General features: G+C 42.7%; 2 protein-coding genes across 3 annotated transcripts in view; one reads left to right on the top strand and one right to left on the bottom strand.

Moving 5' to 3' along the window:
- Positions 1–22778, top strand: part of PLS3 (plastin 3) — a 111139-nt gene that overhangs the window by 24467 nt on the left and 63894 nt on the right. The gene's annotated exons all lie outside the window — the stretch shown is intronic.
- On the bottom strand, positions 8656–13329 carry LOC127543227 (uncharacterized). The gene is made up of 2 exons (XM_051969261.1): positions 11034–13329; positions 8656–10702 (listed from the first exon to the last, which is right to left on the bottom strand). The coding sequence occupies exons 1-2, from the start codon at positions 13327–13329 to the stop codon at positions 9915–9917; spliced, it is 3084 nt and encodes a 1027-aa protein (XP_051825221.1). The 3' UTR covers positions 8656–9914.

The following is a 22778-nucleotide window of genomic DNA, read 5'->3' as shown; positions in this document are numbered from 1 at the left end:
TGCTTGGTAGTCTTCTAACTGAATTAGGTGGATCATGGCCAACGAAGTGTGAAATTTTCACCCCAGCGCAGCAGAATGCATACTTTTTGGGATGGATTCAACCCCTTCTACAAGCTCCTTCCAACTAAGTTATTCCTAATTATATACCAAAAAAACCCAAGAGGACTTTTAGGGGAGGCTGGGTAGGGGGTGAGCAGGAGAAGCTCAGTGTTTGAGCTTCAGAAGGTGGTGTTTGAGATGAGCCTTGAAATTTGGGATTCTAAGGGGTGGAGGGGAAGTTGGAGAACATGCTAGATATGGAAGGGATAGCACAGCCTATGTCACTGGTTCTCAGACTTTTCGGTAGTGGTACAACCCTTCAGCATCAACAGAAGTTTGGCAAAATTCTTGGAGTAAGAATAAGAGCTCTAAAACCGATCGTGTTTGATGCCGATGGACAAACAGCCGAAGGTTCATTTGAAACGTTTGCTGTGGACTCGAAAGTTGGGCTGTTTTAAGGTTCCTTGGTGGTAAAACATTGATAGAGCAGAAGCACTTGGCAAACCTGCAAGTGATCTACAGATGTCTGTAGTTACTTGTACTCTTTTCTCAACACTATAAGAGCGTCACTCCATTGTGGCATAACGGGAGGGAGTGGAATTTCCTTTGGGTGATGATGGGAACACATTTTCGGAAGTATAATGGAAATCGATAGGAAGATGGGATTCTAGATCTGCTCTAACTCATGGCATGGTATGGGGGAGAGACAACATCCGATTGGGGCATAAGATTTGGGTTCAGATCTTCAATGTTACTTATGACTCATGATCTTGGGCAACTCACTTCGTCTGAGCTTGATTTTACTCAATTGTAAGATGAGAGGGATTTAGACTAGATCTTTTAACATGGGCTCTTATGATTTTATGAACTTTTCAGGAGAGGTTGTAAAGCAGAGAATTCAGGTAGCTCCTAATAAGGAGAAATGGACAACATATTAACAATATGTCTCGTTATCACTTGCTCTGAATAACTGCATTTCAGAGTGGGACAGTTACTGTATTGTTCCACCAACGGACAAAATAACTCTTTGGTTCCAAGGCCAGGAGGAAGGAGTTGAGAGATGTTTTCTTGTAGAATTCATCATCGCTTGGGACGTTAACAGTAGCAAAGGCCAAGAAAGTAAGGGACTTGTCTCAGATTTCATGGCCTATTCAAAGCAAACCTGGTAACATCATTTAGGACTCATTATCTCTTGACATTCCTTTGCTCTTACCACTGTTTTCCTTTTTCCCAAATGTGCTCCTTTATTTAAGCTTGGAATTGAATAAATCATTCCAACTATCCATCTGCTTGGGCTTTGGCAACTAGCATTTGGCTGCCATGATTGTTGACCTCATGACAGAAATGGCTCTTCTGCAATCTTAGAACTTTTTCTTTTGCAGTTCTTGGAGGTTGCTAGATGGGCTTTAGCTCAGGAAAGTGAAGGGTCACAAAAGTAGTAAATATCGGAATTTCAATCCCAATCTCTCCTGGCTTAGAGTCCAAAGTTTTCTTTATGATATCACTCACTACGTAACTTGAATTTTATGTGCTTTGATTTGGAGGGGGGTTTTAAAAAGAACTTTACTCTTCCAAGTTAGTCTTTTTCAGGTTCTTAGAGAATGGATGAGGCACCGGGATGGTTGGCAGTCATTGGGGCAGGGTAGACTGATTACTTGTGTGAACAATAAACTCCCATTAGATTTCTGAGTGCACTTAAAAAAACCCAAAACATTGCAAGAGAAAATAGCATTGACTCCCCTGACAGTTTTTTTCTTCTCTTTGCCATCTTCATTTTGTTATCTAACAGAATCAAGAATCAGATTCAGATGAGGCAAGCTTGTGGAGCAGCTAGGTGGATAGAGTGCTGGGTTTGGACTCAGGAAGACTCTGTTCCTGAGTTCAACTCCACCTCAAGACATTTCCTGGCTTTGTGACCCTGAGCAAATCACTTCACCCTGTGTGTCTCAGTTTCCTCATATGTAAAATGAATTGGAGAAGGAAATGGCAAACTACTCCAGTATCTTAGTCCAGAAAATCCCAAATGGTGTCACGAAGAGTCTCGCGTGACTAAAACGGCTAAATGACTACAAAAATGACACTTGAATTGATAATAATAATAATAAATGGCATCTGTGTTGTGAAGTTGACAAAGTATACTTATTTGCTCACTTGAATCTCACAGCACCCCTGTGGATAGGCACTACAGTATCATTTCCATTTTATAGATGTGGGAAACTGAGGCTCAGAGAAGTCGTCGTGCACTTCTTGGAACCAGGGGCTCATAGCAATTAAGTAACATGGGTGGGATTTGAAACTAATCTCTCCTGGCTCCAGGTCTAGTACATTCCATTCTGCCATGTAATAGTTATAGAAGACGCTTGGAAGTTAGGTGACTATTAAGTGATCAGAGGCAGGTTTTGAATTCAGAGCTTTTTCACTTACAGGTTACCACTCTATTCACTGTGATACTCTCTCAAACCACTATGGCTTGCAGATGGTCTTGGCTCTCGTGGGTTTGGAGGATGGAGAAGGGAACTAATGGCTAAAGTCATATCCTTTGGATTGCCTAAGAAACCTGAGAAACATTTTTTTCTGTCCCGTCGGTAATTTTTTTCTCAGTTTCTAGAAGACCTTGTGATATGCTTTTCATTCGTCTGATAATTGTTTGGTGCTGACATGTACCATGCTCTGTGTGCCTGAGGGTGGGCTTTTTAAGGTATGATTGCTTCTTGGATCAGCAGGTTACCGGAAGATTGTGGAGGCATTTGCCTTCTCTGAAGTTTGCCTGAATGTCCTTGTGGGAGACGGCTGCCTTAGTTTTTAGTTCTACTCATTGGACTAAGCGCTGACTCAAAGGAGATGACATGATGGTTCCTGTCATGGAACAGGATGGGTTGTGGTAGGAAGAGGATGTCAGAGCATGCCCATATATGCTTGTGTAGCTTGCTCTTTGCCTTTTATAGAGGAGATGCTTTAGGATTCACTTCTTCAAGGCCTGAAAAATGTCCATTGTTTTCCTGCCTCCCTTCCTTCTGCCCTACCACTATTCAAAATGCCGCTAGAATGATAGGCAACTTGCCAAGATCTCTTTTGCTGCACAGATACCCTTGGGAGCCATGTGTGTATGTGTATTTGTGTGTAAATAAATCTGTAGGTTGCAAGCTCTTGAAGGGCAGGGATCTTGTATTAAATATCTTTGTATTTCCCCACAAGGCATAACTTGTATAATGAATGAATTTTCAAGTCAATCATTTTTTAAAAAACTTTACTCCTCAAAAGTTGGAAAAAAATAAAAATATTGAACAATACGTTAATTTTCAAATTTTGAAAAAGGAGATCAGATCATAGATATCTATATCTATCTATCTCTATCTAGATAAATAGATACAAATATATAGCTGGAAGGGATTTCATAAATCTAGCCCAAACTCATTTTACAGAGGAGTAAACTGAGGCTCAGAAATAAATTAACTTTCCCAAGTTCACACAGTCAATGACAGAAGCAGTATTTGAATCTCTAGGAGTAGATACCCTTTTCTTTGCATCTCACATTATCTCACTAAAAAGTCCCATTATCATGTAAAAATAGGATATTTCTCCAAAAAGTCATTAGAAAAGAAAAAAAAAATACTGAATACCCAAGTAATAATTTAAGATGTCAAATACCTTTTTTTTAAAATAAGAAAACTTGATTTTTTAAATTGTGTGACCCAAACACCAGTGGATATATCAAGAAACCAAATTTGGGTGATGATTATAATTATGATATTGTTTGTATTATTATTCTCCTCCATTATTATTATAGTTATTATTCCTACCTTTTGCTTATCTAAATCCTACTTTATTAAAAAACTTTTTCTCTCCTTCCTACTTTTCCCTCTCCTATTCAGAAATAAAGAAAAAAAATCCTTATAACAGGCATAGTCATGCAAAACTAAACAAGTTTCTGTCAAATAAAATAAATTTCTACATTTGTGGTAAGTAGAAAATGTGTTATTCTTCACTCTGAGGTTGTCACCTCTGTCAAGAGAGAGTAAGATACAGCATACTTCATAATTGGTCCTATGGAATGGTGGTTGGTCATTGTTGATCAGAGTTCCTAAGTCTTTTTTTATTATTATAGCTTTTTATTTGCAAAACATATGCATGGATATATTTTCAACATTGACCCTTGCAAAACCTTCTGTTCCAACTTTTCCTCTCCTTCCCTCCATCCGCTCCTCTAACTGGCAGGTAGTCCAATATATGTTAAATATTTTAAAGTATATGTTAAATACAATATATGTATATATATTTATACCGTTATCTTGCTGCATAAGGAAAGTCGGATCTAGAAAAAAACAAATAAAACCTGAGAAGGAAAACAAAAATGTAAGGAGACAATAACAGAAAGAGTGCAGATGCTATGTTGTGGTTCACAGAGTTCTTAAGTCTTTCTGTTGTTTGTCTTTACAGTGTTATTATTGTATATATTGTTCTCCTGGTTCCATTTACTTTACTCTGCATCAATTCATATAATTCTTTCCAGACTTCTCTGAAACTGTCCCATTTGTCATTTATTACGGCACAATAATGTTCAACCATATCATTCAATTCTCCAAGATATTGGCACCCCCTTGGTTTCCAGTTCTTTGCTACTATAAAAAATGAACTGGTATAAAATATTTATACCATGGATTATTATACATATGGATTCTTTTCTTTGGTCACTTTGTGGTGTATAGATCTGCTAATGACATCACTGAGTTATAGGATAGGTATGAATGGTTTAGTTAACTTTTAGAAGAGAATTTCAAATTGTTGTTTTAGAGTGGCTAGACCATTTCACAGTTCCACCAAGAGTTCATTACTATGCCTATTTTCCCATAATGCCTCCAATACATGTCATTTTGGGGTATCAATTTTGTCAAATATGATAGGTATGAGGCAGGGTTAGGATTCCATTAATTTACATTTCCTTAATCATAAGCCATTTATAAAAAATTCAAATAGCTGATGATATCTTAGGTTTCATTTCAAAACTTGTTGTTCATATCCTTTGACTTTGAGGGGAATGGCATTGATTATTAGGGGGATTTTATAGGGAATGGCTGTTAGATTTATTAAACAGTTCTTAGAACTCTGTGAACCTTATTATCCCTTATTTGGTAATGGAGCCATTCCCCAGCCATAGATTTAGAAAGGAATTTCTTTTTTGTGCTCCTCCAATTTGTTGATGATATTAACACTCATGTCTACGTCATGAATGCATCTTAAGCATATCTTAGTACTGTGGTATGAGACATTGGTCTAAACAATTTCAGTGAGACTGCCATCCAGTTTTCCAGCAGTTTTTGTGAAATAGTGAGTCCGTAACCTCAATAACTGGGCTCTTGGGCTAATCCAACACTACGCTGCTGTGTTTATTTATGTTATGTAATAAACTATTTCACTGATCCACTTCTCTCTTTCTTAGCCATTTTGTAGTACGGGTGGAGCTCTGGTACTGCTAGGCCTCTTTCCTTGCCATTTGCTATTTCCCCTGAGATTTTAGGTCTTTCGTTCTTGTAGATGTTTTTTTTTTTTTTTTTTTTTTCCCGAGCTCTGTAAAGTAATCCTTTGGTCAGGGAGTATTGTCATTTTTAGTAAATGTGTTTATGCTACCCATGAGTAGTGCTGCAGTTACTTGGCTATGTGTTTCTGTTAAGAGTGTTTTGCAGTTGTATTCATATAGTTTCTCTGTGTGTCTTGATAGGTAGACATCTAAATATTTTATAGGTTTTGTATTTTATTTAGGCAGCTAAGTGGGTAGAGCACTGAGTCTGGAGTCAGAAAGAGCAAAGTTCAAATTTGGCCTTCAATACTTACTAGCTGTGTGACCCTGAGCAAGTCACTTTACCCTGTTTACCCTAGTTTTCCTCATCTCCAAAATCAACTGGAGGAGGAAATGGCAAATTACTCCTGTATCTTGGCTGGGAAAAGCCCAAATGGGGTCACGAAGAGTCAAACATTGAAAATGCCTGAACAACATATAAAGCCTCCTCCCGTGGCTCTCCCTTCCACTACCCTCTCTGGTAAGAAACTTACCTCAATGTCTTCCTCTGTACTGTTTCTTTATTGCTTCCCCCATCCCTGTTAACTCTAGTTGTCTTATACCACTTCCTTTTCTGGTTAAGCTCCTTGAGACTATTTACAGTCAGGAAATTGAGACTTGGAAATGTGGATACTCAGTTCAGGTCACATAGCTAGAAATTGGCTGACATTGTCTGGGTACAAATCTCATCGATTTCAAGTTCAATAGTCAGATTTTGGCCACACTGTGAAGCACGGTGGAAAGAGTATTGGATTTGGAGTTTAAAATCTGATTTGGATTCATTTTTACTCTGCTGCAGGTTCCGAGTGATCTTGAATAACTTTGAGCCTTGACTGCCTCATCTGTAAGGTGATTTTAAAAGTCTTCTCCTATTCTGGATAATGCAAGTTAGACAAAGGGTAAAAATTCCCTCAAAATAGAAGTTTTATTAAATTTGGCATATCCTTGCTTTGTGGCCAGATTATGAACTTGGACTGAAATGGAAATAAATGATTCAACTAATTCTACTGCTCTTAGATGACCCTCTTCTCTTCCTTTCTAGTACTTTAAATTGTAAGTCATTATAGAATCTATTACCCAATTTTTTGTGCCTCTGAAGTCACTTGATTCAAGTAATAAGTGCTGTTCTCTGGCAGGTGAGAAACCCTTAGGTTAATTAATGAATTCTACCTTCTTTGGCATTTTGATGAATAATAAAGCCCTTACCATGGAGAACCCTTACATATACTTTACAAGTTCCCCTGTGTCATTTTAGGTGAATTGGTAGACTTGGAAATTACTTATCCTGATATTTCCATTTTTGGAGTCGTAAGGTAGGAATTTTGTCAGTTCAAGTGAGAGAATACTATCCAAAAGAAGGCGGTTTTGATACAGGAGGAAGCATTCATGTTCATGTTCATGGGGACATAATATGGAGATTCAAACACTCTTCCTTGCTCGTGTCTGGACATGATTCTCTGAATGGTTTGGCTACTTATTCCTGACACAACTAGGGAGAGAAAGAACTGACTGTAATGGGAAGCAAGTTTTTTAAATGTCCCAGAGTTCCCCTCTGTTGTCATTGGAAATGGATTGAAATTGTTTTGTCTGCTACTTTGGTGTCGATTGAATATAGATAATTTCTTTGGTTTCATATCACTTTTCTTTTTTTTTTAAATTTTTATTTAATAATTACTTTATATTGACACTCGTTTCTGTTCCGATTTTTTTTTCCCTCCCTCCCTCCACCCCTTCCCCTAAATGGCAAGCAGTCCTTTATATGTTGGATATGTTGCAGTATATCCTAGATACAATATATGTTTGCAGAACCGAACAGTTCTCTTGTTGCATAGGGAGAATTGGATTCAGAAGGTATAAATAACCCGGGAAGAAAAACAAAAATGCAGCATATCACTTTTCTTAAGCCCTGTCATGGGATGTCACGGATGCTCCATGGTGGTTCTAGGAAAGAGATTGGGCAGTTTGCTTCCATGATAGGAGGAGACTAAATTATTATATGTATGATGGGGAGGCTTCTGCTGTATGCCTCGCCTCCTGGAATAGTAGATGGGGGTCTTTACCTGAGACCCTCCCTTTCTCTCTCTCCAGGTTTTGTCTTTTTCTTTTCCTCTTGTGTAACTTTACCTTACGGTTCCACTTTGTAATCAAACAATTATAGCACTTTCTTCTCTGTGTGTATAGCTAACATTTCTTTAGTAAGTCTTGGAATGAGCGCTAAAACTTCAAGTTTTAGTTTCATCCTCTTGCTGCACACCTCTGGCTTTATACTTCAGTGTTCCCATAAAATGTTATTAGTCACAGATTGGTCTAATCTCCCTCCCCCCAACACATTTTAATTTTAAAGAAGCCTCCAGAAGATCAAAAGTTGGGAAGCACTCTGCTCCTTGATCTTATATTAAATAAGTGCTTGAGATTAAGTGAACACATTTTATAATGGAGGGATTGGATGGGGTGGGGTGGGCAGTGATATGATACCAATTGAAAAACGTTTGTTAAGACTTAGGACTTCTCCCCAAGCTGATTAAATAGGCTGTTAGTCTCCCTGGGAGATTATTGGTGGCCCTGGGGAGCTGTCCAACTGAAAAGCTCAATTAGGTGAATTTAGAAGGCAGTTAACAGCATTTTGTACCTGAATATAACATCTCATAGCAACAGCCAGTTTGCTCGTTGCTACAAATTATCTTGGACTCTGGAATTTGAGTTCTCTTTGCCTTCCTAGAACATATCTGTTCACTGTTCCCTGTCATAATGTGATTGATTCTCTGGCTCTCTTGATTTGGGCCCTGGCTTCTGTTCCCAGCCCCTCTGCTTGTACCTTTGACGCAGTGGGGAACCCCCACTGTGTAGTGGCTTTCATCCTTGTTTCCTGGGTGAGGTCAAGCAGATAATGGGATATATGGTTACTTGTACAAATTCACTTAAAAATCTTGAATAAACCAATTCCTACAATGAGATGGAAAGCCAATCATAAGGCTAGAACTTTCCTGTCATAAGTATTAGAAGAAGAAAAGACATGAAGGAAAATAACATATTTTAAATTTGTTTAATGGAAAATGTGCCGCATAATAAATGGTTTTTTAAAAAGATTGAACAAATAATTTTTGAAAGAGAAAACAAATTCTTACTTTTCACTTAAAAACTCAACTTTAAAGATACTCAAATTAAACTGAAGTATTATCTCATGAGCATCACACTAGAAGTAGTAAAATTCACTCCTGGGCAGGCAGGGTTATGGAGAAAACATTGATAGTCAGTCGTGGTCAAATGATAAACCTGTAGATATTTTTTGATGAGTAACTTGGCAGCAGGCAGAAAAAACATTAGCCTTCTCTCCTCCCCCCTCATCCTTTTAACCAAATAGTTCCATTATTGAAAAATAAACCCTGAAAAGATTTTTTTTAATGAATGAAAAAGAGCCATGTGTTGATTTTCAGAGCCTCATTATTTGGACTGCAAAACAAACAAAAAATCCCCTTCCCAAAAAACTGGAAGCAACTGCAATTTAAAATGGAAAAGGGGAATGAGTGAGTAAATTGTGGCATGTTCATTTGATACTACTCCATGATTAAAGATAATTAAGAAAAGTATAAAGGAATATGGAAAATTATGAAATGTGGCACAGTGAAAAAAGTAGAACATAGTATAGACTAACAACTCTAGAAGGGGGAAAATGCCTGGGAAAGAATGAATAATCCTCAGGAAAACGTAGTTTTTGGAGACCAACTTTGCAGGAGGCAGAAAACATTATCCTCTCCTCATCCCCTATCCCCTCACTCCATGCTTTTAGATCAGATGATTCCATTACTGGGAAATAAGCCCTGAAAAAAGGTTTTTAAAAAAATGAACCAAAAAGAGGCACGTGTTCAAAGATTTTCAGAGATGCATTACTTGATTGCCCCAAAATACTAAACAAAAAACACCCTCCCCCACCAAAAAAAAAAATGGAAGGAACTGAAATTTCCAGTGGAAGAGGGGATGGATAAAGAAATTGTGGCATTTTCATTTGATACTGTTAAGCAATTAAAAACAAATTAATTAAAAAAAAACTATAAAGAAGTCTGAAAACCTGAAATAGGATAAAGTGAACAAAACAGAATGAGTAGACCAAGTCTAGATTATCTATAATTTCTAAAAGGAAAATGCCTCAATATATGAGGACTAGACTAAGAATCCTCACAGAAATATGGACTAATTGAACAGTTATATTTTTTGTATTGAAACTAATTCATGTAAAGTAAGTTGCTTAGGAGGGAAGTTTGATTCTAAGACTTGCTTTTTGTTGGGGAGATTACTTCACTTCATCAGTTGGGGAGGAGACAATTCAGATGGTTTCTTTCCACATAGGAAGTGCTTTGTTATCTTCATCATCTTCATCATCTTTTTCATCTTTGTTGTCATCTTTGTTGTCGTCATCTTTGTTGTCGCGGTCATCTTTGTTGTCGTTGTCATCTTTGTCATTGTCTGTCTTGTTGCTGCCGTCTTTGTTGTCGTCTTTGTCATTGTCATCTGTGTTGTCACCGCCGTCTTTGTTGTAGCTGTCATCTTTGTTGTCATCATCTGTGTTGTCACTGCCGTCTTTGTTGTAGCTGTCATCTTTGTTGTCATCATCTGTGTTGTCACCACCGTCTTTGTTGTCGCCGTCGTCTTTGTTGATGTCACTGCCATCGCTGCTGTCTTTGTCAACATCATTGCCATTGCCGCAGTCTTTGTCAACGTCACTGCTATCTTTGTTGATGTTGCCGCCATCTTTGTCACCAACATTGCTGCCGTTTTCGTCAATGTCGCCACTGTCTTTGTTGACATTGCCACCATCTTCCTTGCCTCCGTTGCCGCCTTCCTTACCTCCGTCGCCGCCTTCCTTGCCTTCGTCGCCGCCTTCCTTGCCTTCGTCGCCACCTTCCTTGCCTTCGTCGCCGCCTTCCTTGCTTCCGTCATCACCTTTCTTGCCTCCGTCGCCACCGTCTTCGTCGTCTCCGTCGCCACCGTCATCACCACCTCCATCGTCTCTGTCGCTGTCATCTTTGCCGCTGTCTTTGTCGTGGTCTTTCTCACCATCTTCATCATTGCTGACATCTTCATCGTTGTCATCTTCCTCTTCATCGTCATCGTCTGGAAAGGAAAAGGATCTGGAGAATGACTTATTTAAGGCTGGGGAGGGAATCCCAAAGACTAGAGCCTCTGGGGACCAGAGAGCAAAGCTTTTCCTGAGAGAGTGGGATGGGTTAAAAATGAGGGATTTGTTTTTGGACACGATAGCATGCCATGGAATTTACTTCACTCAACTAGGGTTCTTTTTGTTCCCTTGGGGTTGGGGAATAGGGAGAAAAATACTTTTTAATTAGAAACATAATAAAATTAATTAAAAAGCCCTTCTTTTAAATTAAAAATATCTCTTGAGCTAAGGGGGTATGGAGCTCTCTCGAGAGCTGAGGTTACTTACCATCTGATTCCTGGGGAGGAGTAGCTTCAGTATCGGTACTCTCAGGCATACAGGTCGAAGAACACTCGTATACTTGTTCCTCTGAGACCTGGGAAGTAAGATCCCCCCCCACTGGCATCATCTCTTCCTCAAAAGGAAAAAAGACATGGGAACTAAAAGCCTCAGCCACTCGCTGTTCCGCTCGGAAAGAAGATTCAGGTTCTAACTCCTGGTTCTGGGACAGAGGAACATCATAAAAGAGCCTCCCTTGGTCTGAAGTAGAGTCACAGAATGTCTTCTCCTCCTGGGAAGAAAAAAACTCAAAGATTGGCCGTTCCCCCACTGAGTCGGGTGATCCAGGAAGTAGTATGACAGGGTCTGGTGACGAAGGGTCACCTGTTAACTGGTCTTGGAACAGAAAATCAAGAGAGCTGGGAGATGTCACTATCTGTGCCCGGGAAGAAGCAAACTGAGAGCCGTAATTGTCTATTCCAGAAGTCATGTCGGGGAATACCAGATCGTGGACCCCCGAAGGAAAATACTGGAAGGCAGAAGGGTCCTCATACATGAAATCAGGAGACTTGTACTGTGGCAGGTACTTTTCTCCTGGAGATGTGGCAGGGATTACTAAGCTGTGGATCGGTATAGAAGCTGCCTCTGGGCTTGACCCTTCCTCAAAGAGTAAATCTAGGGGCTTAAATTCATAGCCTAACTTCCTTCCCAACATAGGAGACTCAGAAGATAGCATCTCTTGGGCTTGGCTCAAAGGCTCACCAGCTGACTTGTCATCAATCAGGAAATTGAGAGAATCGATGTATGGTATTGTCTGTGCGCTGCAAGTATTGGGAGAAGGAGCAAATACTGATTTTTTTCCCAGCGGGTGAGGAGATACTGATCTGTTATATAATAATGAAGTATAATCAAGGGTTTCCTCTTCCTCTATTGGGAAATCAGGAGATGAGAATCTTGCCTTTTCTTCTTCTACTAGGAAACTGGAAGATGAGGGTCCTGGCACCTCATCGTCTATCAGGTAACTGCGATACGAGGGTCCTGGCAACTCATCGTCTATCAGGTAACTGCGATACGAGGGTCCTGGCAACTCATCGTCTGTCAGGTAACTGCGATACGAGGGTCCTGGCAACTCATCGTCTATCAGGTAACTGCGATAGGAGGGTCCTGGCAACTCATCGTCTATCAGGTAACTGCGATAGGAGGGTCCTGGCAACTCATCGTCTAGTAGGTAACTGCGATAGGAGGGTCCTGGCAACTCATCGTCTAGTAGGAAATCATGAGACGAGGGTCTCAGAATGTCATCGTCTAGGAGGAAACTGGGATACGAGGATCCTGGTATGTCATCCTCAAACAGAAAATCGGGAGATGAAGGTCCTGGTGATGCCTGAGGAGAGACCTCAAAAACTAGCTTCTTTGCCACTAAAGGAGGAGATTCAGAGAAATCACTGTCATGGGCCTGGGAAGAAGGCTCAAAGGCTGCCTGGTCCTCGAGAAGGAAATCAAGAGATCTTTGGGATGGCAGTGGTCGTACCTTTGAAGGAGAAAATTCATATACTGGCTTCTTTCGTACTGCAGCAGGAAATTCAGGGGCTACCTCGTGGATCTGGGAAGAAAACTCATGGATTGACGTGTCTTCGAACAGGACATCGAGAGATGTAGAAGGTGGTGACACTGGCTCTGTGGGAGGAAATTCATAAACAGTCACCTTTGTCGATAGAAAAGCTTCAGGGGCTAGTGCCTCATGGGCCCCTGAAGGGGAAGGCTCACGGGATGAAATGTCCTCGAGTGGGTCACCTAAAGACCAGGTACGTGATGTCTTATGTCTTTCAGAGAGGAGCAACCCTGAGACTACCTTCTTTCTCTGTGGAGAAGGAGTGTTAGGTACAAGTATTTTGTCATCTGGTGAAGGAGGCTCCCAGATTGGCTTGTTCTCAAAGAGGTAATCGAGAGCGCGGCGGTATGCTATCTCTGTGCTAGGAGAAAATGCAGTCGTTTGCTGAGTTTTCAATATGGCAAGGGCTTCAGAGAGCGGCCCTTCTCCCTGGCTAGAAGTCGCAAAGGATGACGCTTCGGGGAACATGTTTCCCAGAGGCTTGACCTGTGCTGCTTTTGGTGGAGAAAACTGAGAAAATGAACACTCACGGTCTGACTCTGTTCCCAACAGAAGAAGCTCAGGGAGGGGTATGTCTTGGGCTACATCAGAAGAACATTCACTAGTGGAGTCTTCCTCAAACAGGAAATTGAAAGAATGGCTTGGTGATTCCTGTGCTGAAAGAGAGAACTTAAAGCCTAGTTTTTGGTCCATTGTGGGAGAAGCAGGGAGTACTTTCCCATGCACCAGGCTAAAAAAAAACTCACTGTCTGAGTCGTCATCAAACAGGCACGCAGAAAATGGGAATTGTGCTGGCTGTGCTGTGGAAGACACCCTGCAGTCCGATTCCTCTTCCAGTGATTCCTCTTCCGGTGGAGAAACCTCACGGTATGGGGTTCTCTGGACCTGGAGAAGAAGGCAAAGCACCTACTGGTTTGTCCTCAATTCAGAAATCAAGAGGCTGAAGGTTGTGCTGCCTGAGCTATACCAGACAATGGATGTGGGGCAGCTAGGTGGCGCATTGGACAGAACACCAACCCTGAAGTCAGGACAACCTGAGTTCAAATGTGGCCTCAGACACTTAACATTCCCTAGCTGTGTGACCCTGGCCAAATCACTTACCCGCAATGGCTTCAGCAAAAAAAAAAAAAAAAAAAAAAAAAAAAAAAAAAGAGAGAGAGAGAGACAGACAGACAGACAGGAAGACACAGAGACAGACACAGAGACAGAGCAGACAATGAATAAACTGGTCCCTGGGAAGGGGATTCATAGGGAGACCCTCATACCTGGAAAGTAGATGTGCAGGGTTCTAGGTCTTCATCCAGTGGCTCTGGAGGCTCGGGTTGTGGTGCTCTTGTGGTAGGAGATGACTGAGAATCTGGCTCGCATGGCTGAGAATCATCCTGGTTTTCCAACCGGGAAGGAGATTCAGTGACAAATGACTTGTAGGAGGGGGGAGGAGAAGACTCCCAGGTTGACTGGTCCTCAAACAGGAAATCAAGAGATCTGGAAGAAGACTGTTCTGGAGAAGAAAACTCATACAACACTGGCTCATTTTCTGCTGGAGAAAGAATCGGAGAGACTAACGTCTCCTCGGTTTGCTGCTCAGTCAAGGAAAGAGAGGTGGAAGGAGAAGAACCAAAAACGAGCTTCTTTGAGGGTGGGCTTTCCCCTTCCATTTCTTCCTCCACTTTAACTTTTCTTTCTGGGTTCTGCACCCACTGAGTTTCACCAAGATCACCAGGGATCTCTACAGGAGGGTTACTCGGCTGGGTTGGACGGACATCATCTTGACTGAAATCGCTGCTGTCTATTGCCGGGTCTTGGATTGCCCGAGCGGCAGCGGCAGCGACCGCTGCTTCCCCTGAGGCCGAGGCCCAAGAGGGAAAAGCTGCTGGGTAAATTCTGGGGGGTGGTGTACCTGGCAGGATGTCACTGTCACTGTAGCTGTCATCGGAGATGTCCTCAAACTCCGCCATGGCCCAGCGCCTCACGCTTGGCCTTGATCTCGCAGTCTCTCGCGAGATCTCGTGGCCGTTAGCGGGGCCCCTCCCCTCTCCTCCCGCTCTAGCGCAGGCTCGTTCTCACCCGTAGGCTTCGGGCTAGATGGCCGCCCTCCGTAGCTGGTGGCCGTGGGTGCCCTCAGGCCAGCCAGATCTCTGAGGTGAGGGAGCTCTGGCCCCTGAACTCTCGGTAGGTGTGGATTCTGAGGCCCCCGGGACAGCCGGGGAGCCCAGAGAAGCTGAGAGAGAGCGTGCCTCAGCCGCCCTCACCCTCCCTCAGCCGCCTTCTGCCTCGTTCTCGTTCTAGATCTCGCTCTCGCTCTCTGTCTCGCAGTTAGCCTCATTCTAGTTCGTAGCCTCGTTCTGGTACGTAGCCTCGTTCTGGTGCGTAGCCTCGTTCTAGCCCTGGTTCTAGCTGACATCATCGGAATCTTTCTGCTGGTGTGGCACCCCGCTGTGTTGGGCAGCTCAGTTTGTGTGGCGCTTTGCCTTGCTGGTCTGCTCCCCCACAAGGGACCTGACTCCTTCCACCTAGAGATGCTCGCATTCTTCCCCCCTCCCTTTTTGGGTGATTTTTAAGAAAAGGGAAAAAGTGGGGTGAAGCTTTTGTCTAAATTGCATAGAGGAGCAGTACCCGGAAATGGCTACCTGATGATTACCTTATTCATGTGAATCAGATTTCTCATGTATTAAAGTGCTAAAAGTTCCTCTCACAGTATGTGTGAGGCACATGATTAAGATCATAGGTGGAAAAGATCTTAGGAATCACCTATCTCCTTCATTTGACAACAGGGAGAAAAGGACTTGACCAAAGTCATAGGGCCAATTTTTGTCAGTGTAAACATTTGAATTCGTGTCTTGTGGGATCAAATGGTTAAAATCTAGAGATCATTTACATCAATCCCTTAATTTTATAGTGGGAAACAATGAGGTGCAGAGAAACTCATGACATCCCAGGGGGTCCAGTAGGACAGTCCCTGGATTTGATAGGGGTGGGAGTGGAAGCCCAGAGAGAGGAAAGGGATCCATGGCCTTCCAGCTTCTTCCAACTTCCAAATTCTTGTGACCACGTCGTGGCCTTGCTGTCCCCTGGGCCCTTGCCAACTTTACATCTTCTTAGAGTGCTTGAAATAATGTTTTATTTTGGGAGGTTGGAAAAGTCTGTGGAGTGACTCATTACAAAACCAAGCAGACCAAGCAGAGGCTCTGGTCTATTAAAATACAGGCTAGAAGGCTAAGATGTTAGACTTTTGTGCTTGGACTGTAATCACCCGTCTGGGTGTGTCCTCATACTTTTGGTTTAGTTTTTAGTGCACTTGCTTATGTTCACATAATAAGAACGCAAAGCAGATTTGATATTTTCGGAGAGTTTCTGGATTCCAGAAGGGTGTGTTATGATTCAGGAAGTCTTCATGAAAGCTTTTTATGATTGGGTCTTTCTCTCTTCTTCCCCTATGGCCTCCCAAATGAGTACTGGTCCCCTCACTCCCAGCTCCGAGCCCATTTCCAGCTCAAGGTCTGTGACCCTAAGTTTCAGCTTGGCAGATGGGATGTGATCACAACTTTCTTGAGGGCTCAGCCACTGGGGCTGTGCTCTGGGTGTGTCCCCAGTTGAAAAGGCTTGGTTGGGCCTACTTTGCTCTACTGGACTTAGGGAGGGAGGCCAAGGGGAAGTAAATGGACAACAAGGAACCAAAAAAAAAAGGGGAAGATGCCATGATAACTATTTTGATAATTGCCCAAAGTTGTGGGGATCAAGAGCAACTAGTTAAGCATGGGGAACTGTCATCATACCTCCTCACCATTATTGGGAAACTAATTCAGAAGATGTCTCCTGGGGTGATGGAGCCTGGAGGTTAGCTCAGGACTGAATGTACAAGTTTTGTTCCTGTGCTGCACTGGAAGGAATGTTAAGAGATTCTCAAATTATTCCAAACCCTTCTTTCTTCGTCAAGATCATGGATTTCCAGCTGGAGGGAATCTCTGAGGCCATATAGTCCAATGACATGTAACTCAGAAATGGATCCCCTGCCAGCTGTGTATTGACTTAGAAAATCACAGGATAGCTTTATAAACTGTGGATTGAATTTTATTTGTTAAACTTCTCCCATTAACACTTGAATCTGGTTCCACCCTGGGAGTCTTCCCTGAATGGGATACCTGATCCGATCTAACCCTTCTTATTTCATTTATTTGTGTTCCTTTTAAACATTTCTGACTTTACCACACATCAGATAAAATGAATACTTTCCCATATATTGTACAATAGAAGGAGAGGGTCATACAGGAGAACTTGTGTCATGAACAGCTTGCTTTTAAAATAATTTATGAATTCAACACATCACTTTCAAAGCTATCCTTCTTGTCTGTGAGTCCTTCTGTTTTCTTTCCCGGTCAAGAATGCTTTAATGACCCTTTGTCTTTTTTTGTGGGGGCGGAGATAGGTGAGGGGAGGCCATCCTTTGCCTAGCCGCTTTGTCTTTCCCAATTACTCTTCTTCCTATTTGGAAAGAAAAAGAAAGGCTTAGCTGCAAATAAAGGTAGTCAAACAAGACAAATTACCTATATCATTTGGGTTGGAAAACATTTGTTCTCCTGGGTCTGTCCGCTTCCCGTGTATCATTTTATAGAATCTCTCCAGGTTTCTCTGAAACTGTCCCATTTGTTATTTCTTTCTAAGCATTAAATAATTACATTCATCAACTTTAATTTCTTTTGCTATTCCCGAGTTCATGGACACGTCTTTCATTTCTATAACAAAAAGATGTTTGTTTTAACAGAGTCCCAGAAAGAAATCATATGTTTTTGAGCTGTCGGGGACTTAAATATTTAACTACTCAACCGAGACCCGGAAAGGGCAAGTGATACAGTCAATATCTTATTTTAGCATTTCAGTTCTGGCCCCGTCTGTGTTCCCCAGAACCAAGATTGTATTCCCGTTAGCTACCCACGTAGCCAGTCTGTCCGTTCCCTTGAGCTCAGGGATCCAGCACCTGACACGGACTCCCTTTATCTTATTCATAGGTCTTGAGACATTAAAAAAGCAGAAGGTTTTTTTTTGCTTGTAAAGCTCCACCAAGCTTCTATATCCCGGTGATGGAGCAGTTGAAGCCAGCAGCTCCTTCCCCCCAACATAGTATTTAGGTGATGCTCTAATGACTTGTAGACTTGTTTCTGGTCTCCAAGTGCATGCATTCAAAACTCAGGTGAAGAGGGATTTTTTTGGGAGGGAGCTGTTTGGTTAAAAGTCAGGCTCATTTTTCAGTTCCAAATTCTCACCCTCCACCACCCATTGAGGAGGCAAGGAAAACAAAGCCCATTACAGATCGGGATGGGAAAGTGTCTTGGATTTGCAGACAAGGGAACCTAGGTCTCACTTCTGCCTTTGCACTCAGTCTGAATGATTCTTCAGCAAGGAGCTTAGATACCACTAACTCTAAGGTCCCTTTCAGCTGTACCAACTCAATAGCCTTGGGGAGTAGGGAAAACAGATGTTTGTAGGTTCATTTTACAAAGCTTGTGGAGGGTCTTCCCAACTGAAACCTCTTACTCAATCCATTCTTTCATGCTGGCTTCTCTTAAAAAAGAGATTCACTGATTTAGATTATAGTACAGCCTTATTGCTGAGTGGTCCCCAAACCCACTGCCTGAGAGAGAGCTGGGACTCCTGGGGGGGTGGTGGCAGTAGGCAGGTGGGTTCTTCTACTGGTTAACCTGTAAGCAGAAGACTCCCATGTCTCAACAGCAAGGCAGAAGTCAGCTGGCACTCAACTTTCCCAAGTGTTATGTAATCAGGGCAAGGGATGGGCATTATTCTCCCTATTTTCCAGCTGAAGAAACTGAATCTGAAGTGGTAATGCCTTTCCCAAATGTTAAGGGATGAAGTGATGGCAGAGGGACAGCTGGCTGACTCAGAGAATAGAGGGCCGGGCCTGGAGTCCAGAAGACGAGATCAGATCTGGCCTCAGCCATTTCCTAATGTATATCTCTGGGCAAGTCACTTCAATCCATTTGCTTCGCTTTCCTCATCTATAAAATGAGTTGGAGGAGGGAATGGTGAACCTCTCTAGTATCTTTGCCAAAAAAAAACGCCAATTGAGCCCCGAAAAATCTGGACACGACTGAAAAAGACTAAACAATGGCATGAAAGGGAGATTGAAAGGCTGTCCTGTCACCTGCTGCCATGTTCCTTCTGGTCTGGGATAGCTGGCTCAGTCTTTATTCCCAGGTGGGGTCAGCTGAGTAAAGTAGATGAGAGTTATGGGTGTTAATGGGGATCATTAGAAGAGGCAACAAACCAATTTTGAATATATGATGAGCCAAACTTGGAGGGAGGGGGAGAAAGAGAATATATGTGTGTGTGTGTGTGTGTGTGTATAGGTATATATTATCTAAACCCTTCCTTTTTGAGAGAAGCATGGGAGGCCCAGGAAAGGCCTCCTAGTAATACAAGTACAAATGGAGATCTTAGGAATCCAGAAAGGAGGCATGAGAGAGTGCTAGATTTTGAGTGCCAGAAATGGGATTGAACCTTGATTTTGCCCTTCAGCAACTCGGTTCAATCACTTATCTGGGGATCTTAGTTCCCTCTCTCACCCCCTTTTTCCTCATCCTTCCAAGAGACACAAAGGAGATTTTCAATGCTCATCTTGTTCTTCCTTTCTCTTGTTCAGTCATATCTGACCCCATCGGGGGTAAAGATACTGGAAGGATTTGCCATTCCGTTCTCCAGCTCACTTTACAGAAGAGGAAACGGAGGTCAGCAGGATGAAGCGACTTGCCCAGGCTAGCTAGAGGCTCGATTTGAACTTGGTCTTGGTGATTCCAGACCTGGCACTCTTTCTCCTGTGGTACCACCTAGCTGCTTCAGTTCTTAGATTGCATTTTGAAAATTAAAATTTTACTGATGCCTTTCATTTTTTAGATCACTTCCAAATGTCATCCCCCTCCCTAAGCAGCGAGTCTTTATTCAGAACACAGAAAAACAGTTTAGGCAAACACAGGGCCCTCCATTTGGGCAGTGTAAACAACATTCTGTCCCCCATGGTCCCCTTCCCTCCTTTGACTCTGATATATAGCCTGATGAAAATCCTGTCACCTGATGCTTTTGTCTGGCTCACGATGGTGCCTCAAGAAGTAAGGGGGGATCATCCCCATATTCTGTGCAAGGGCCCTTAGTCCTGTCACTGGTTGGGAGTCTTTTTGCTGAGATGGGATCTCTTTTGGATTCAGTACTCTCTGACATGAGGGGTAGTCTCCGATTCAGTCATGGACTAGCTGTGTGACCCTCAGTTTCCCCTTGTGTCAAATGAAGGCTACACCTGCCTCACTGGGGTGTTAATAGGATCAAAGGAGAGGATATATAAAGCACTTAAAAGTGCTAAGTAAATGTTAGTTCTTACAGTAAAATGGAGGTTGGAAGGGACTTTAATGATTACCTAGCCCAGCCTCCAGGGCAGAGTAGGCAGGGAGAAGGAGAGGAAATGGGAGAGGAAATGGGAGGTCCCGGGAGAAGAAATAACTATTAGGTATACTTAAATGGTCCATTGTAGCTGTTGTTGAATTTAACAGGTAGACTATGAGTTCCTTGAGGGCCCAGGTTTTTTTTTTTTTTTTTTTTTTTTTTTTTTTTTTTAAGCTCAGGGGCCCCTTGGAGCCATTTTGTCCAACTCTCTAATTTGAGAGTTGAAGGAAGTGAACCTCTGAAAGATTGGGGCTTGTTAGTATCAAAGGTGGGATTTGAAGCCCAGTTTTCTGACTACAGAGGCTGAGATTTTTCCATGGTTACCTCCCTGCCTCTTTGAGGGACTAGTAGGGAACAGGTGGAAGGAGGCCCTGTTTTCCATTGGCAGTTTCTTTCTTTTTTTTCTTCCCAATCTCCGCTGACCTTCTGAAGGCCCTGGTATACAAAGTAAGAGTTAATCTAGCTTCCTCTGTGGGGAGTAACTTGAACTGGGGAGAATGTGGGTCCCTAATATTTGAAAGTAGGCAGGTTCCTGGATGATTTTTCCAGCTTTCCAATGGGTATTTAGGTTGTAGTTATTTACCATAGGGTGCAGGAGTGGCCCTGGATGGCTCTTTCTAGCCTTGAGGGAACTGGTGGTGTCCTTTTATAGCAGGGAGTGTTGGGACTTGCTGTCTCAGGTGGCATCCGGGAGAAGAATGTTGGGTTTCCAGCTTAGTTTTCTGGGTGTGGGCCTATGTTTCCAGGAGGGCTGGAAGGCCCCAAAGGTTCAGGCCTAGCTCTTCCTTTGTCTTTGGTGCAGCAGAGTTCTCTTGCTTACATTTGAAATGGATTGTTTTGGCAGTTCGGTTTTTGCCATGATTATTTTCTTTGCTCTGGAAGAGTGGGTTTTCTCAGGGACTGCTCGCTTTCAATAATAATAGGCTAATTGTCCTAATGTTAGGGGCATTCTTTCACCTGATAAGATGACCTTGCTACCCTCTGAAGAGCCTGCACCTTGCTAATTATTATCTCCTTTGTTTCTCCTTAACACCGGGAGGTAGGTACTGTTACCCCCTTTTTACGGGTGGGGAAACGGAGGCAGGCAGAGGTGAAGAGGCTCGTTCAGAGTCGCACAGTTGGTAATTAAAAGGGTCTAAAGTCACATTTGAATTCAAGTCTTCCTGACTCTAGGGCCAGCCCTCTACCCACTGATACAAAAACATGTAGTGCCGCCTTCCCCCCCACCCCCCAGCACTTTCATTTTACTATAATGAAGGGGAAGAGCTGGGGTTTGGAACCCTGGGGCTCCTGACTCCAAAGTCAGGATTCTTCCCATTACTCCACACTGTCTGGGGTGGGAGTTGGTATGAGGCTGAATTCTGCAGCAGGAGAAAGGGGACCTCTCAATGCCTTAGCAAGAAAGTAGTTGTCTTCTTTTACAATCTTATGCTGAGAGAGAGATATTATCTATCTATATTACATTATATACACACACACACATACACACACACACATATATAATGTTTATACAGGTATAAAAATAATGATTTGCATTTGTCATTCATTCGTTCAGTTGTGTCTTCATGACTTCATTGGGGGTTTCCTTGGAGTAGTTTGCTCTGTTCTTCTCCAGCTCATTTTATAGGGGAGGAAACTGAGGCAAACAGGATTAAATAGCTAATGTCTGTAGTCAGATTTGGTCTTCCTGATTCCCAGCCCAGTGCTGTCCACTGAGCCACCTAGTTGCCCAATTTGCATTTATATTGCAATTTAAAGTTTACAAAACACTTTCCATACAAGATAGCATCTCATTTGAAACCCTGCGGTTGTCCTGGCAGGAACTATAGGTGGTATCCCCATTTTCACAGTGAGCAGTAAGTCCAGGCAAGGGTCACGCCACTAGCTGGTGGCTGAGATTGCATGTCAAACCAGTTTTTTGGGACAAGCTTAAGAACACTGTCATTTGGGAGCTTGTGTATTCCGTGGATGCGTCATCGCGTGTACCCTGGATGCAGCATTGACTCTGCCCTGTTCCTTTCTTTTGACCTTTCTGCTGCCAATTGTGACCTTGTCTTTGTCTCGCTCAGTAGTAGGCTAACCAGAGGCCCTTGGTGGCTCTTGGCTTCTGTTCGGTCCTTCCTATGGTAACTTGGGCCTGGGGAGAATGGAAACACCCTCAGGTATGAAGGTGAACTCGCTTCCTTACCTTAGCTCTGGAGGTTTCTCTCCAAGTATCATTTAGAACTTTTGTAGAAGGAAGGTCAAAGTTAGCAAATGTGGAAAGTATTTAAGACGAATTGCAAGTTAAAAAGGAATCACAGAGAAATGGGGGGCTGATGCTATTTAATCCAATGGGTTACCATAGTATCCAGTTCAGAGACTTTTCAGGAAGACACAGACTCCGCCCCCCCCCCCTTCTCCCAGGTTCAGGGGAGGCTGCTAGATTTGGAGGTAGTGAACTAGGCCTGATATTCCCTGGGGGACCTTAGTCAAATGGCTGAAACTCAACCTTTCAGCCCCCTCCTGTGCAGAAGGCTTCCTGCCACGCTGAAATCCCCTGCCACCCTAAGAATGGAGCTCTCTGCCTTTGCTGGGGGTATTTCTAACTAATGAATCCAAAAGCATGGATTAAGTGCTTACTGTGTGCCAGGCTCTGTGATGAGTGCTGGGTAAGCTTAGAATAGCCAAATCACTCCTGTTCTAATGGGGCACAC

Source organism: Antechinus flavipes, chromosome X (genome assembly GCF_016432865.1).
Source record: "Antechinus flavipes isolate AdamAnt ecotype Samford, QLD, Australia chromosome X, AdamAnt_v2, whole genome shotgun sequence".
In the NCBI taxonomy this organism is placed as follows: Eukaryota; Metazoa; Chordata; class Mammalia; order Dasyuromorphia; family Dasyuridae; genus Antechinus; species Antechinus flavipes.
The sequence above is the reverse complement of the archived record's forward strand: the minus strand, read 5'-3'. Positions and strand labels throughout refer to the sequence as shown.